This window comes from Jaculus jaculus, chromosome 10, assembly GCF_020740685.1.
Source record: "Jaculus jaculus isolate mJacJac1 chromosome 10, mJacJac1.mat.Y.cur, whole genome shotgun sequence".
NCBI classification, from domain to species: Eukaryota; Metazoa; Chordata; class Mammalia; order Rodentia; family Dipodidae; genus Jaculus; species Jaculus jaculus.
Window position 1 is genome coordinate 11758261 of NC_059111.1, and position 16238 is coordinate 11774498.

The following is a 16238-nucleotide window of genomic DNA, read 5'->3' on the forward strand; positions in this document are numbered from 1 at the left end:
GGCAGGAGGCGAAAGGAGACCCCTTGGGGTAAGGAGAGTGCAAGCAAAAGGAAAAATGTTATAGCAAGTCCACAAGAAATTTGAGGACACAGGGAAAGGGGATGCCAGCACCATCCAGTACCGCTGACATGGTTCTTAAGAATAGTACAAGGGGCAGAAGTCTTTATCTGAGAACACAGGGCTCCTAAACTAGAAAACTCTAGAACAGAAAGGTATGTGCTGCTTCCTGCAGACATCAGAGCTGTGCGCATTGACTCAGGGCTGAAACAGGAAGAGTGTCACAAGTTCAACCCAGAAGCAGAGTGTGAAACTTCATCAAAAGAAAAGGAGGGAGGGAGGAAGGATGGATGGATGGAAGGAAGGACAAAGACCTTAAAAAGGAGGTTGGTCAGCTCAATCAAAAGCTGAAATCCAGAGCCAGGCATGATGGTGCATGCCTTGAATCCCAGCACTCAGTAGGCAGAGGTAGGAGGATCACTGTGAGTTCGAGGCCACCCTGAGAGTACAGAGTGAATTCCAGGTCAGCCTGAGCTAGAGCGAGACCCTACCTTGAAAAACAAAACAAACCAAAAAAAGAAAAGAAAAAGAAAAAGCAGTTTCAGGATTCGGCCTTCTACATAGAAGAGCAGCTGGGGTATTGGCGGCGATGGCCTCTGTGTTAGAGGAAACTTGGTGCGCATATACCTCTAAGGGCTTTCAGTGTGCCCAACTCTAAAAGCCCTATTTCTCAGTATAATATGGGATATTGGCAGTGATGGCCTCTGTGTTAGAGGAAACTTGGTGCGCATATACCTCTCTCTAAGGGCTTTCAGTGTGCCCAACTCTTAAAAACCCTATTTCTCAGCATAATATGGCCCCAAAGACCTTGGCCAATTTATCTGTCCTACACAGCAGCCTTTTCCCTGAGAGGCATGTATCTAGCCATATCATTGGGTTCTAGCAGTGGCAGGAAGTTGGTCCTAGTACAGCAATAAATAACAGACCAACCACAACTTTAAATCAGTTTATTGACACAGTAACACAACACACTTGCCTCCCTGACACCCCCTCATATAATCTAGATCTTCCTGTCTCTTCCCTTAGAACAAGCTGTTCAATGAAAACAGAAAAAGGGCAGGCCACGTCTACCACCCAGCCCTGTCCTTAGGCCCTGCAGAACCAGTAATGCTCAGAACCTGTTGGGGGAGGCACTGTGCTTGGCCAGCATTCAGGCATTCAGTCCTAAAACCAGATTCCCCCACAAATCCCAGGCCCTGAGTTGCTTTTCTTCTCTTCTCTTGACACTAGGAAGGAGACCTTGAGGCCTGGACCATAGAGGTAAGAACTCCAGGTGGTGATTCGAGATGTAGTTTGGCTAGAGTTGCTTAAGGCCCAGGTACCCCCAAAAGTTCTGGTGGGAGTGAACTTCAATGCCCCTATTTAAAATGCACTGATAACACTAAACAGATTAAGCCACCTTAACCAAATGGCAGAACAACACTAAGCTGTAAGAAGGCAGGTAGACCTGCTTACGCCAGGCCAGACACAAAACGCACAGAGAAGCCCAGGTGGAGTGTCAAAAAAACAACTCAAGGACACTGCCCAACAACAGAAAAGCCTACTCAGGAGCCCTGGGTGACAGGAAGCAAAAACAGAAAATACCTAAGTCTTAAAAACCAAAAAAGAAAGCCCAACAGCAGGGAAGCCTGAGCCCGACAAGGCTGCCCACCAGCACTCCAGGCCTGCCCTGACCCAGATGGCCCTCCCCCCAGGTCATGTCCTCCCCTAGGCTAGACGGAGTACACCACAGCGCAGTTTAAAGAGCTTCTAATGCCAGTTCATAAACATCTTCATTTACTATTGGTGATTACATGTGAATAATATGTTTATACTGTTCTTTATGGAAAACAATTTCAACGAGTCAACTCCAAGAACACAATGGGCAACCCTCAACCTGAGCCCCTCAGTGTCCTTCCCTAGACAGCAAGAAGCCCTCTCTTCTGTCCCAAGGCTGCCTGACTCCCCTCGCCCCCTGCGGCTCTCGGGCAAAGTGTCCTCTATGACCATTAGTCCTCATCGGACAAGTTCTGGTCCAGGGGGTAAACCATGAACATCACATCTGGCCGAGAGGGAACACAGGGGTGACCTGGACGCACAATCTCAAAGCCCAAGAAGCTGAAGGTCTTCAGGAGTGGAGCTGCAGGAGATAAGAACAAAAGACAAACTGATGAGAAGCACAAGGGATCTGCTCTAGGCCCTGCGTCCCTCCCTCTACCTGACTTCCCAGGGCTTGTCAGGCAAACTCAAGCACGCACACACATTCTGAGTGCAGGAGCCCTCTACCTTCCTCTCACCTCTGTCTTCCCGGCCCTTGCTGAAGCAGATGAAGACGTAGTTCACTTTCATCTTGTCTTCAGCAAATTCTAGCAGTGCTGATAATCTGCATAAGCAAAGAAAATTGCTCAAGCCACCACTACCTCCCCGAGTCCTCTCCTCACCCTGTTTCCCAAAAAGGGCTTTCAGCGCCTATCAGCCAGCAGTGTAATGCACAATCTCCAAGAAAAATTCTCATTTGAAGACTCCCAAGAGCCTCGAGTTCAGAAAAAAAAAATACGCCAAAGACCAACACTAAACCATCTTAACTAATGTGCTTCACAAGACAGTTTGGGGCCTTGAAAGAACTGAGTTCATCAAGTTACTGCTACTGAATGGGGCATTCTGAGCCCTTTAAACTGCCTAAAATTTGAATTTCCTCAAGACAACTTCTCTTGCACACAGGCTGCTTGAAGAGCCTTGCCCAGTCCAATGAAACCCCGCAGGTGTAAGCCTCCTGGCCTTCTGAACTGCACCTCTGTGTGCTGGCTGAAGGAAAACTTGATGTCTGTTGAGAATCAGGATACTGGCAGGTATTTAGTTAATGTGATAACAATCTGCTTTAATTATAACCTACAGCAGATCTGATTTTCTGGCTAAAAATAACCAATTGCAAATTGATATGTTTGAAGGTAAAGTCCCCTCACAAAGCTGTTGCCTCAATAAAACACACCTGTGCATGGAGCCCTCTTCCTCACTGGTTCCTTACCCTTCTTTGCTCCCATCAGCTAATAATCCATCTGGGATTTCTACAAACAGGCTCTGGCTGGACAGGACTGCATCCCAGGAAGAGACCTTCACCTCGGTGACCTCATATTGGAAGTGGACAATGTGAGGTTTTCCATCGTTCACAGGGAGGTCCTGGGTCACAGTGAGCTTCTCGTCCTGGGAAGGAAAGCAAGGCAGAAGACCACTACTACTTCTGGCCACACCATGCTCCCTTACCCAGGTAGTGCTGGCATCCCCTGGGCCAATCTCAGAGTAATGTGTATCAGAGGGGATGCTGGAAAGAGACCTATGTGGGAGCTAACTAGAGCCATTTCTAAGACCAGTTAATGTTGGTAAAAGCCAGAATGAGACGGGAAGGGAAGTATTTACCAAGTACTGTGAAAGGTATCGTCCAAGCTGGGAATAGTGGCGCACACCTTTAATCCCAGCCCTCGGGAGGCAGAGGTAGAAGGATCATGAGTTTAAGGCCCCTGACACTACATAGTAAATTCCAGGTCAGCCTGGTCTAGAGCAAGACCCTACCTCAAAAGAAAAACAAAAAAGTACTATTCATCTGTTAATCCAGTTTAAATCAGAGATGACAAGAGCAACTAGGTAACTGATCCTAGGTTCCCATGGTAATAAACTCAAGCCTGAGATTAAAACCCAGGCCTAACTTGAAGCAAGCTGGGGCTTCCCCTTCTCTCTCCAGGAGGGAAATATCAAACTTACTGTAGTTCTAGCATTGCTGCACTGAAAAGACTGAAGCAGGAGGATTATGAGTTCTAGACCAGCCTAGGCTGCATAGCAGGACCCTGTCTTGAGAAGAAAAAAGAAAGGAAAAATGAGGCTATCTGTGAGAATGTGGCTGGGGTGGTGTCTAGGAATGTTCATCCAAGCTGCTTCTCCCAACGTTCTCCTTACCTTATATATTAGAGCTGAGAGAGAAGGATCCCTGCCGCCCCCTCGCCCACCGGGGATCTTCGACAGTGGGTGAGGGGCATCAGGAGCACCACAGAGGCCCTGGAACAATGTGCCTGCAGCACTGCAGCTGGGGACAGTTACTCAAAGGCAAAATACTACTGTAAGAGACAGAGAAAGCAACACAGTGAACACCAGTATTTGGAGACTTGACCATATCCCATCCCAAACCCCGCAATGGCTCTGAGTCAACAAGTGTTTAAGGCTGCACCACGTCCTTCCTACTGCAGCGTCCTGAAGACCAAGGGAGACCTGTCAGATGAGAGGAGTATCTATCAAACACCTTCAAACTGACACTGGTTATACCTTAGAAGGAACTCTATCCTGGCTTTCCTACTAAGCCTCCAGCCCCACCCCTGCCAACCAACCAGTCTCTTTAACCCATCAGTGCCATAGCAATCTACCTAACGGAATCACTTCAGGCTTGAAAGGAGAGGTAGATGGACTGTTTACTGTGTGCCTGAGAAATTTCCAATGCTATTTTAGTGGTAATGGCCCCCAAGCTCGTTTAAGTTAAGGAATTAAAATGAGAAAAAACCTACCCCAAATGGCTCTAGGATTAAAAATGAAACAATCTGGGATTTGGCTCCCAGAGCAGAGATGAGCTTTTAGTACATAATATTGTGAAGTTTGTCTCCAATCCACCATTAAATTCTCAGCCTTTGCCCTTTTTCCTGCCTTCCCATGTCCCTTTCATGACCTGAGCATAAGAACATAGATAATATTTATGTGGTTGGGGATAAGGATGCTGGATTTAAGTCTGCTGAGAGACCGGAGTAAGGAAGCCAATGATCAAATGGACTGCAGTGCTAAAAGCTGCTATAGGTGTTCCCTGTCATTTCCAGGTATGTGTCCCTACTGGCCACCCTAATTTTCAGGTGGACCATAAAAGGTTCAAGTCATTCCACTGCCTTTTTTGTTTTGTTTTTTTCTGAGGTAGGTCTTGCTCTAGTCTAGGCTGACCTGGAATTCACTACATAGTCTTGGGCTGGCTTCACATTCACAGTGATCCTCCTATCTCTGCCTCCAGAGTGCTGATATTAAAGGTGTGCGCCACCATGCCTGGCTCCACTGCCTTCTTTGGATCTCACTTAGTGGCTCCTTAGGCTGACCCTAGGCCATCGGCAAATGAAGCAAGGAAAGACGTAAATTGTCTGTGCTTGTACACCATAACTCAGCAACAGTCCTCAGGATAACTGAAAGGTAGTAAGTGTTGTATGTAGTGGTGTGCTGCAGCCAGCACACAACTGTACACATCTCTCCCCAGTTATGGTTAACAATATGCTGGAGACCTGAACCAGCCAGGTGGGGAGTATTTACAGAAACCAGCACATGCTGTAAATTAGGGCTTGCCTTCCTCCCTAAAATGATGTGAGGCAACCAGTCTTCATACTACCCATTGTTTGATATTTCATGGCATGCCAGTGTAAAGTTCTTTTTATTGGGTAGGAATAAAATTGAGCATATATCTAACATGACAATGTACAATAAAAGGGCAGCCTACTGAGAACCTAACCAGCAACTAACCTGTATATCAGCATTCTAAAAAGCTAAGAAGGGCTGGAGAGATGGCTTAGCATTAAGACACTTGCTTGCAAAGCCTAGGGACGCAGGTTTGATTCCCCAGGACCCATGTAAGCCAGATGTACAAGGTGGCACATGCATCTGGAGTTTTCAGTGGCTAGAGGCCCTGATGTGCCCATTCTCTCTCTCTCTCTCTCTCTCTCTCTCTCTCTCTCTCTCTCTCTCTCATAAATAAATAAATAAAATATTTAAAAAGCTAAGAAGTCCAAACCTATTACTGCTCAGCTCCTATGGTGTTTGCTCAAGGAATTTCAACTGGGGGCATAAAGCCTACTTAGCTGGGTGGTGATGCACACTTTTAATCCCAGCACTGAGGCAGAGATAGGAGGAGCATTGTGAGTTTGAGGCTACCTGAGACTACACAGTGAACTCCAGGTCAGCCTGAGTTAGAGTGAGACCCTACCTCAAAAAACTAAAAGCATACTTAAGTATTGCTTTAAGATCTGGAGTTCCCTGGGCAATCCATGGGCCTTCAGCAGCACCAACATCTGAGGATGTTAACCATATGCCCACCTCCTGCAACCTCTGAAAAACTTCAGGACATCCTTCTCTTTCTCTCTTTTAAATTTCTTTTATTTACTTGAGAGAGAGGTAGAGAAAGAATGGGTGTGCCAGGGCTTTTAGCCACTGCAAACGAACTCCAGATACATGCGCCACCTTGTGCAGCTGGCCTACATGGGTCCTGGGGAATCAAAGCTGGGTCCTTTGGCTTTGTAGGCAAGCTCCTTAACCACTAAGCCATCCCTCCAGCCTATCCTTATCTACTCTTGTTGCTTTTTGAGGCAGGGTTTCACTCTAGTCCATACTGACCTGGAATTCACTATGTAGTGGCCTCCAACTCACAGTGATCCTTCTACCTCTGCCTCCTGAGTGCTGTGATAAAAGGCATATGCCACCATATCTTCTCTATTCTTGACCTTACCAACAGTTGCAGGCCATGACACAGAATTATGCTACTTACTTTTCAAGAAAAGTAGATTTCTTTTTTTAATTTTTAGGGTTTTTTTGGTTTTTCAAGGTAGGGTCTCAATGTAGCCCAGGCTGACTTGGAATTCACTCTGTAGTCTCAGGGTGGCCTTGAACTCATGGCGATCCTCCTACCTTAGCTTTCCAAGCGCTGAGATTAAAGGTGTGCGCCACCACACCTGGCTCTATCAAGAACAGGAGTTACTTTCTGCTGAGGCAACTCTATTATAATTTCCCCTTTCTAAAATATTAAGGGACAAAATAATAATGTCTAGGCCACAAAAGTCTCATTCAAAGACATATATACCCACTCCACATAATGTTTCCCTTCACATTCCCTGATGACCACTTTGGGCCTGTGTTAAGATTGCTATAGGGCTGGACAAATGGCTCAGCAGTTAAGGTGCTTGCCTACAAAACCTGATAGCCTGGGTTCAGTTCCCCAGTATCCACATAAAGCCAGTGGCACATGCGTCTGGAGTTCCTTTGCAGTGGCTGGAGGCCCTAGCACCCATTCTCCCATGCAAATAGATTAAAAAAGATTCCTATAGGGACAGTAGCCACTAGACAAGCTGCAGGCCTACACTGGTCAGCAAAGCTCACTAGGGACTGAGCAGATCTCCAGGACACACAGATGAACTAGCACTACATATGCTGCAATTGGTTGGGTTCACAAAACTAGACCACCAAGGCCCTTGCAATTCTAGAATTATGCTCCCAGTCTTCTATTTCCAAAGTAATTATTCCTCTGTATATGGTGGAGCTATACTGAACCAACAGCTTGATTCTTAGCCAATTTGTGCGTGAGAACAGCAGAAGCAACAGGGCAACCTCTGAAAAGTCAGAATACAGTGACAGGGTAGATCTACCATCCTCTCTTTTCCTAGGAATGCTTTCTGGAGTGTCCTTGTTCATGTGTAATGCATAGATCTGAGATACTCTGGTTTCTTTTCTAAGTAAATGCAGTAAGTCTATGACTTGGTAACAAACCCTTCCCCACACACAAAGGCCCTGAAGAGGCTCTTCCCATACCCCACAGTTTACAGGAGAAAGCACTGGGGGAGGGGTGGGTCCAGGTCCAGGTCCTGAAGAGAGGTGACTGGGGTTTCAGATCAGCTGAGTAGTCAGAAGATCACAATGACTGTCTTCATTATTGTCCTTTATAATACATCAACTGTTAGTTACCTGCAGTGAATGGCAAATTACTTTTTTTTTGTTTGTTTTGGGTTTTCAAGGGAGGGTCTTGCTCTAGCCCAAACTGACATGGAATTCATTATGTAGTCTCAGGGTGGCCTCGAACTCACAGAAATCCTACCTCTGCCTCCCCCACCCCCCAGTGCTGGGATTAAGGGCATGTGCCACCACACACAGCTTTACTTTGATTTTTTACAGCACTTGTCATTTCTAAAAAGAATTGGGTAGGGTAAGGAAGTTAAAGGGACTGAAATTGTTCACTTACAACTGTCTCTTCTAATTAATTAACTAGTGAGGCTGGTGGCATATTTTGCTATGCCATTTGGACACAACAGTTAATGAGAAGCCAGGCCTGGTGGCACATACCTTTAATCACAGCACTTGGAAGGCAGAGATAGGAGGATCACCACAAATTTGAGGCCACCCTTAGACTATATAGTGAATTCCAGGTCACCCTGGGCTAAATTGAGACCCTAACTAGAAAAACCACAAAAAACACCACACACACAGTCACTCACTCACTCACTCACTCACTCAGACCAGGGCCAAGATGGCTCAGCAGAGCAGTTAAAGGCATTTAGTTGCAAGCCTGCCAGCTAGAGTTCAATTCCCCAATCCCAAATCAAGCCAGACACATCCCAATGTACCTAGCCCAACAGGAGGCAAAGAAAGCAGCAGCAGAACTTTGTAAACAGCTAGAGTGGCACATGCAATGGCAATGAGAGACTCTTAGAGAAGGTAGGGAGGGAACTGAGAGATGGCTTAAAACTTAGGGTGCTTGCCTGCAAAGTTAGGACCCAGGTTTGATTCCCTAGTACCCACGTAAGCCAGATACACAAGGTGGCACATAGGGCTGGAGAACCTGGAGCATCCATTCTCTCTCTCTCAAATAAATTAATGAGGAAGTAGGGAAGGCAAATGTTTCCCGGCACAGGTTGTCTACAGATGTGTGTGCGGACACAAATCAGCAAGCTCAAGTCCAGAGACTGAAAAGATCAACTGCTTAGGAAAGTCAGAATGTATCAAACTAAAATAAACCCAGGAAAAACATATACCTTGCTAAAAATCAGGGTGTCAGGTATCCAACATCCAAGAGAAATGGGAAATGAGTTTATCTGTTAGTGCCTTTTATTTTCCCAGTTGTTAAAGATATGCCCTTGGAAACCTCAGGATATATAAGTGCTACATACATTTCACAGCCTGCTGCCTTTAATTTAAGGCCTCTGTGAGGGAATGTCTACTGAGGCCCCGGGGTCATTTCCACAGCACTGCTACTATCTGAAACATCCTTAGCAAGCCAGTTACAAAACAAATGTACACAGCAGATGAAGTATAAATCAAATTTTTATCAATTAATTTTTTTTTTGAGGCGGGGTTTCACTTTTGCCTAGGCTGACCTGGAACTCTACTCAGGCTGGCCTCTACTCACTTAAATCCTTACCTCAGCCTCCTGAGTGCTGGGATTAAAGGTATGAGTGAGTCAACACACCTGGCAAATCCTATTTTAAAATCTCTAAAATACTTATTATTTAAAAGTACTTTAAGCCGGGCGTGGTGGGAGGCACAGGTAGGAGGATCGCCATGAGTTCGAGGCCACCCTGAGACTCTATAGTGAATTCCAGGTCAGCCTGGGCTAGAGTGAGACCCTACCTTGAAAAACAACAACAAAAATAAATAAATAAATAAATAAAAGTATTTAAATCTTTTTTTTCCTGCTAGAGGGATGGCTTAGCAGTTAAGACACTTGCCTGCAAAGCCTAAGGACTCTGGTTCGATTCTCCACGTACCACTAAGCCAGATGCACAAGGTGACATGTGGGCCCTGCCACGCATGTGTGTGTGTGCGTGCGCACACACCAGAGTCTCTTGAACCCAAGATGACAGACTTTGCAAGGAAGTACCTTTAACAACTGGAGCCATCTCCCCAGCTCTTTTTATATTTAGTTTGTTCAAAGCTGGTAAAGCCCAATCTAACACATGCTTGAACTCAAATTCTCTGAAGGGCTTAAACGTGCTTTGCTTTAATGCAATGACTTCAACTCCATGCTATTTCCATTATCTGTCATGATCACATGGCCTTGGTGTTATTACCTACCTTTCGGTATCAAATAAGACACAAAAATCATATTCCCGGGCTGGAGAGATGACTCAGTGGGCAAAGTGACTGCTATGTAAGCATGAGGGCCTGAGTTTGGCTCTCCAGACCCCAGATAAAGCTGGACATGATAGTATAGCATCTGCAACATCACAAGCATCAAGAAAGGAGACAGAGAGCCGGGCGTGGCGGCGCACGCCTTTAATCCCAGCACTCGGGAGGCAGAGATAAGAGAATCTCGTTGAGTTCAAGGCCACCCTGAGGCTACAGAGTTAAGTCCAGGTCAGCCTGGACCAGAGTGAGACCCTACCTCGGGGAAAAAAAAAGAAAAAGAAAAAAAGAAAGGAGACAGAATACCAAAGCTTGAGAGCTGGTTAGCCTGGTGAGTACCTTGGTGAACAGGAGAGACCCTACCTCTCCCAGGCGTGGTGGCACAGGCCTTTAATCCCAGTACTCGGATGGCAGAGGTAGGAGGATCGCCGTGAATTCGAGGCCACCCTGAGACTACATAGTGAATTCCAGGTCAGCCTGGGTTAGAGCGAGATCCTACCTCAAAAAAGAGACAGGGTGAGACCCTGCCTCAAAATACCCAATACCCAAGGCTGTCCTCTGACCTCCTCACGTGCTCTGCAGCACACACAAACTGGCACTCACACACAACTTCATATTCCCACTATTCTACACCGCCCTCTTTTAACGTCTTCTGACCCATTCATGTATTAGACCCTGTTTCACAGAACACCCAAGACACCCTCACACAGACTGCTTTTACTAGGAATATCTCCGATGAGTAATCCTTATGTAAAGGGAGATTAATCCAGTGCTATAATCATACTTAGCACAAATGACATAAAAAAAAGAGGTGGGAGACGACAGCCACCTCCAATCTGGTGTGACCACAGAGGCTGATTTCCAGCTGTTAACTCCTTTTTCTGAGAGAAAGGCCTGCAGAAGCCAGGCACAGGCATTTCACCAGGGCTGTTATGCATTCCAGAGGGAGTCTGCTTGATTAGCATGATTATAAGAAAAATGACATCACCACTCTGAATCATAGGCTGAAAGCAAAATTGGGTTTTGTTTGATTCTCCACAAGAAATACAGGTATGCTGGCTGGCAGAAGACCTGTGCCCCTAATGTTTACTAATCACACAAGCTGACAGTGTGCATCCACTGTTAGCACAACCACATATGCTACCAAAAGTGGCTAGATAGCTACGTGATTGTGCCTTAATATAATTTTATGTTTTAGCCGGGTGTGGTGACGCTCGCCTTTAATCCCAGCACTTGGGAGGCAGAGGTAGGAGGATCACTATGAGTTTGAGGCCACCCTGAGACTACATAGTGAATTCCAGGTCAGCCTGAGCTAGATCAAGACCCTACCTCGAGAAACTAAAATAATATCCCAGCACTCAGGAGGCTAAGGCAGGAGGATCACTGTGAGTTCTAGGTCAACCTGCACTAAAATGAGACTGTGCCACAAAAATAATGGTAATAGTAATAATTTAGGGGCTGGAGCAACAGTTCAGTGGTTAAAGGTGTTTGCAAAGCCTGATGGCCTAGGTTCAATTCCCCAGCACCCATGTGAAGCCAGATGCACAAGGTGGCACCATACGTCTGGAAGCTGGAGTTTGTTTGCAAAGGGAACACGACTTTGGTATGCCCCCCTTTCTCAAATACAAATTTCAAAACAGTAATAATTTTACATTCAGTGCTTCCAGAGTACTTTATGCAGTGAGCTCATCAGACAGTGCAGCCTCACTTCTGAGGCTGAATCACATCGTACTTATATAGTAGCAAAGGCCTAGGAAATTTTCTGAAGACGTGTCTTATACAAAGCACCTGATGCTCCTGCTGCTGCTGCACTAAGACGCCTGCCTCAGCAATAGCACAGTGTTGTTTACCTACTGTCCATTTGTGTTCAGCAGCTTTCAGTTCACCTTCTAAATCATGGTATCAACTTGAATTAAAACTGCATAATGTTTCAAAAAGTGATGAATTCTTTTTCCACAAATGCTCGTTTGTAACATCCCTCTACCCCATTCCTCAGTCCCCTTCATATCTGAGCAGCTCTGAGGCTAAATTTGGATTTCTTGGCAGAATGAGGAATTGCTATTATTAGTCGGCATTGCTTTCTGAAACCTACATCTAATTTGGGGGGATTCCTGACTATACTAGGATTCCATGTCTCTGCTCCTGTACTACCCCTACACGCAACAAGCAACAGTGCCAAAAGGCGGGGGGGAGGGGGACTAAAACCCAATTCTTTGGGAAAAGACAGAAATTCCATTACCCAGGCAACCATTCAGTGAAGATACTCAGGGCAGTTCTGAAGTGCGCTTGGCTCTTGCCTACTGCTTCCCCCTCCAAAAAATAATCATCTGTGGAACCAAATGCTTCTCCTTAGAGCCATCAGGTCAGATGCACCTGATTATAATATGGCCACCAAGCCAGCTGCACTCGCTGTGCTGTCACATACTGTACTGTCACAAAGTGCGCGGCAGCCCGTGGACAGTGTCTCCCTACCCCACAAGGAGAAAGGCCACAAATCGGATTTCCTCTTCAATTTAAACCTCATATTCAAAGCGCACAATAAGGGGGCTTGTATTTGCACCTACTTCCCTCCCACCACCAGGGGTCTTGATGCCCATGGAACATCAGAAGGGAAAAGCCTTGTTTTCAAAACATACTGCAGGCTCTTCTACAACTGTTTCTTCCAGGAAACTAAGCCTCCACCTCCTGAGTTTTCACTGGAGCCAGGGAAGCTGGAAATCCCTTCCCCCACCCAATGGGAACTAAACTCCCAGCCAGCTATCCCTTCAGCACAAGCAAAACACTGGGAAGAGCATCCGGCTCTTATCAGGATCCCTAGTTGGGAGTCTAACAAGATTCCTTTCAGAAAGTTAAAGAGGCAGGCCAATGAGGCTGGGAAACATGCTACAGAAACATGACTGCCATAATGTACAGAAACCAGACACCTGCACACCCCACCCCACCCCCAGGCCAAAGTGGAGGAGCCTGATCCAAGGCCCAGCTCATGCCCAGGCCCTGGCAAGCCAGCTGGCTCCTCCCTCCACCTGCCTCACACAGCCAAGCCCCTCAAATTACCAACACACTAAAGCAAGGGCCCTGGAGACAAGCAAGCCTGTTTTGCCACTTAGGCAGCATGGAAGGAACCTTCCAAGTTAACCTAACCCAACCACCGCCCCCCTTTATATGTAAGCACAGTGGCCAAGGCAGGAGACATCTGGTTGCTCTAACTCAGTGAGGAGGGCTCTTTATGTGTTGTGCCCAAACACTCAAATCTCTGGGCTCAGGCTGCAAAGGACTTGTAGACCAGATGAGTCCAGAGGATGACTGCTGAGATGCCCCGCTTCCCTCTAGCACATAAGACACCAGAACAAGAGAGAAAACCCATCTCACAGGCCCTAACCCTGCCCCTTCTTATACCTGCCATCCATCCTTTACACACACACACACACATAGCCTTCTTTACCACAATCAGCACCTTTATGCATCTTGCACCTTCCAAATATATATCCACCTTACACTGGCTTAGAGAAGATGGATCAAAGAGAATGCAAGGGGCATGTATGTGGAAAGTCTCAGAAAAGGAAAATGAGAAAAACAAATGGGATTGTGGGTACAGGGTTTTGAAAGTAGGAGACATGGGTTAGTTAGGACCAAAACTAGGAAATGAGACAGATTTTTCTATGTAGAGAAGATATGAGTGGGGGGAAGACTAGATAAGGATCAGAGAACTGAGAGAAGAAACACACTGTATCTGGAGTGGGAGAATTTCAGAGGTACTGAAGAGTGCCTGACACAGGAAGACTAAGAAATCCCAGCGAGACCCTTGTAGTAGAGGCTGACACTACCACTACAACATGAATGGAAAGTCCTTCTGAGAGGAGAGAAGGAGCTTGAAAAATACATGCTATTAACCAGGCTTTTCCCTGGGGTGTTGCCCCTGGGCAGCCAGTCAGGGCTAGGGCACACTGAGTTGTGAGAAACTGCAAACAGTAAAGACGGTGCTGTTAAGCATGCGGGAAATGGAAAGTTAAGACATCATTCTGTGATAAGGGAGCCCAACTTTTGAAAGGCACAATGAATGGCAAGCTTGGCCCTATGGGAAGAAAAGCAACAAGAGGAAGTCAAGTCTTGTTTTGAAGAGATCATGGCACAGTCTAAGGAATATTTATAGGAAATGGATTTGCTTGCAAAATAATGAGGCCATACTGACAGCCAAAGGCCATAAAGGTCAGATGTGAGGACAAAGGAGGTGTGGAGAACTAATAGGTTTCAGAGGCCTTTTGGAGGAGACAAACTAATCCAGGGGAAGAAATCATAAAGGGAGTCAGGGCAGGATCACAACTGAAGCCACCCTAACACGTGAGAAAAAACTGGAGTTTAAAACTGAAAACAGGCATCAGAGGAGAATCTGGACAGAAATATGGGATATATATTTGAGGGAGATAGGAAGATGAGAGAAAGGAAAACTGAGCAATAAATTCTGCCTGCTATGTGGGGAGAGGGTATAGGATGAAAGTCAGAAATTCACTGGAGCTCAGTTTCAGAAAGATGCACAACTTTTCTCCAACTCAATGGGTAAGAAATTGAGTCTGGAGGTAGGGAACCTCCAGAGGCCTAGTTCCGAAGCCCTGGAAAACATTGGAAGCAGGACAGATGAGTTCTGTGAGTAAAAGATCTTAAAGACGGGAAGGCAAGAGTAAAGATGAGTTCCAATTGAAAGAAAGGAATGCTGATTTCCCCTCCTTGACCAGTCCCTGTCACCCTCCCATTTTTTTCCTTTCCCCACAGTATCTTCCCACCTTTTTGTTTACATGTCACTTGTGTCCTTTCACCCAATGAAAGCAGTTTTTAAAACTAAAGTTAAAAAAGAAGGAAGAAATGTTGAAAGGGTAGGAAGATGTTTAGAAGAGTGTTGGAGGACATCATTAGGGGAGCAGCATGGAGGACAGGGATGAGGTCCAGACTGTTTGAGAAATAAAAGGAATGACGTTGAGAGATAGGGGAGACAGGGCCTAACTAGAGGGAGGGAACAAGGAACCAAGGGGAGGTCGGGCATCCTTGTGAAGACTACCAGGTCTGAGGAAGAAGAGGATGAGTAGAGTTCCGGCCTTGGAGTGGAGATCTGATGGATGGAGTTCGACTGGGGGTAAGGCGGGCAATGAGAGGAATCTTTCACTAGGAAGCGGGGATTTCAAGCGATTCAGTGACTTGGAGGAGGAAGAGGAAGATTGGGAGAAGATGAGAACCAATCCGGGTAATCTGTGAGATTAAAGCCCAGTCTGGGGAGCAAGGGCTCCGTTCGGCCGAGCTTAGGGAAAAGGGCGCACGGCTGGGAAGATTGGCTCCAGGTTTGTGGGGGCTTTTGGGGGGGGGAGGAGGCCCGGATGAGGGGGATGGGCCGGGCTAGAGGAAAGGGGCCCAGTTTCGAGGCTGAAGCTAGGAGCAGGGTGGCTCAAGTGAGTAAGGGACCCGACGGGGGGCGGATGGGGCCCCGGAGGGGGCGGGGATCGGCTGCAGGGGGAGGGGGAGGGCCGAGGAGAGGAGGATGGGGGCGGGGAGCCTGGGCCGGGCCGTTACCTGTCCTGGGTGTTTATCATCCTCGGCGGCTCTGCTCAGGGTGGGAGGAGACCGCGCAGGGAGTGGGTAGGATTGGATGAGCGGGCGGGTGTGGGGTCGCGCGCGCGGGCCGGTCTCTGCGGGCAGAAGTCCCTGTCAGGCCGCGGGCCGGGAGCCCTCCTCCTGCCTCAGCCAGCGCCTGCCTCCAACTGACCCTCCCCGGCCGCCGCCGCCGACGCCGCAACCGCCCCGCCCCCCGAGGGCCTTATCTGCATAGCCCCACCCCAGCGCCGCGCGGTGTCCTGGGAAACTGGGGCCCACAACAAAGGGCCGCCCCGCCTTCGCGCAGGCGCACCGGCCGAGAGCCGGGCCAGGGGCGGAGGGAGGAGGGTCTGGATGCTGGGCGGCCTTTAGGCCAAGCTGTAGCCAAGACGCAGTGGTTTAGCACAGCCCAAAAAGATGTACTGCATATCGAGTGGTATCCTCAGGCTTAACCCAAGATATTCACTCACCTTTCGTTTATCTATTTATTTATTTTGTTTTTTCGAGGTAGGGTCTCACTCTAGTCCAGGCTGACCTGGAAATTCGCCAGGTAGTCTCAGAGTGGCCTCAAACTCACAAAGATTCTCCTACCTTTACCTCCCAAGTGCTGGAATTAAAAGTTTTTTTTTTTTTTTGAGACAGGGACTTGTGTAGCTCAGGCTGACCTCTTAACCCCTTGGACGATGACCTTGAACTCCTCGAACCTCTTGCTTCCACCTCCTGACCTGCAA

At 47.2% G+C, this 16238-nt stretch overlaps 1 protein-coding gene across 1 annotated transcript; it reads right to left on the reverse strand.

The window, feature by feature from the left end:
* Positions 1-987: 987 nt before the first annotated feature.
* On the reverse strand, positions 988-15721 carry Oaz2 (ornithine decarboxylase antizyme 2). Its single transcript, NM_001290037.1, is given in 5 exon segments — positions 988-2176; positions 2334-2419; positions 3062-3237; positions 3985-4142; positions 15487-15721. Coding segments are annotated over 5 exon segments (570 nt in total). The 5' UTR covers positions 15507-15721; the 3' UTR covers positions 988-2045.
* Positions 15722-16238: the final 517 nt, after the last annotated feature.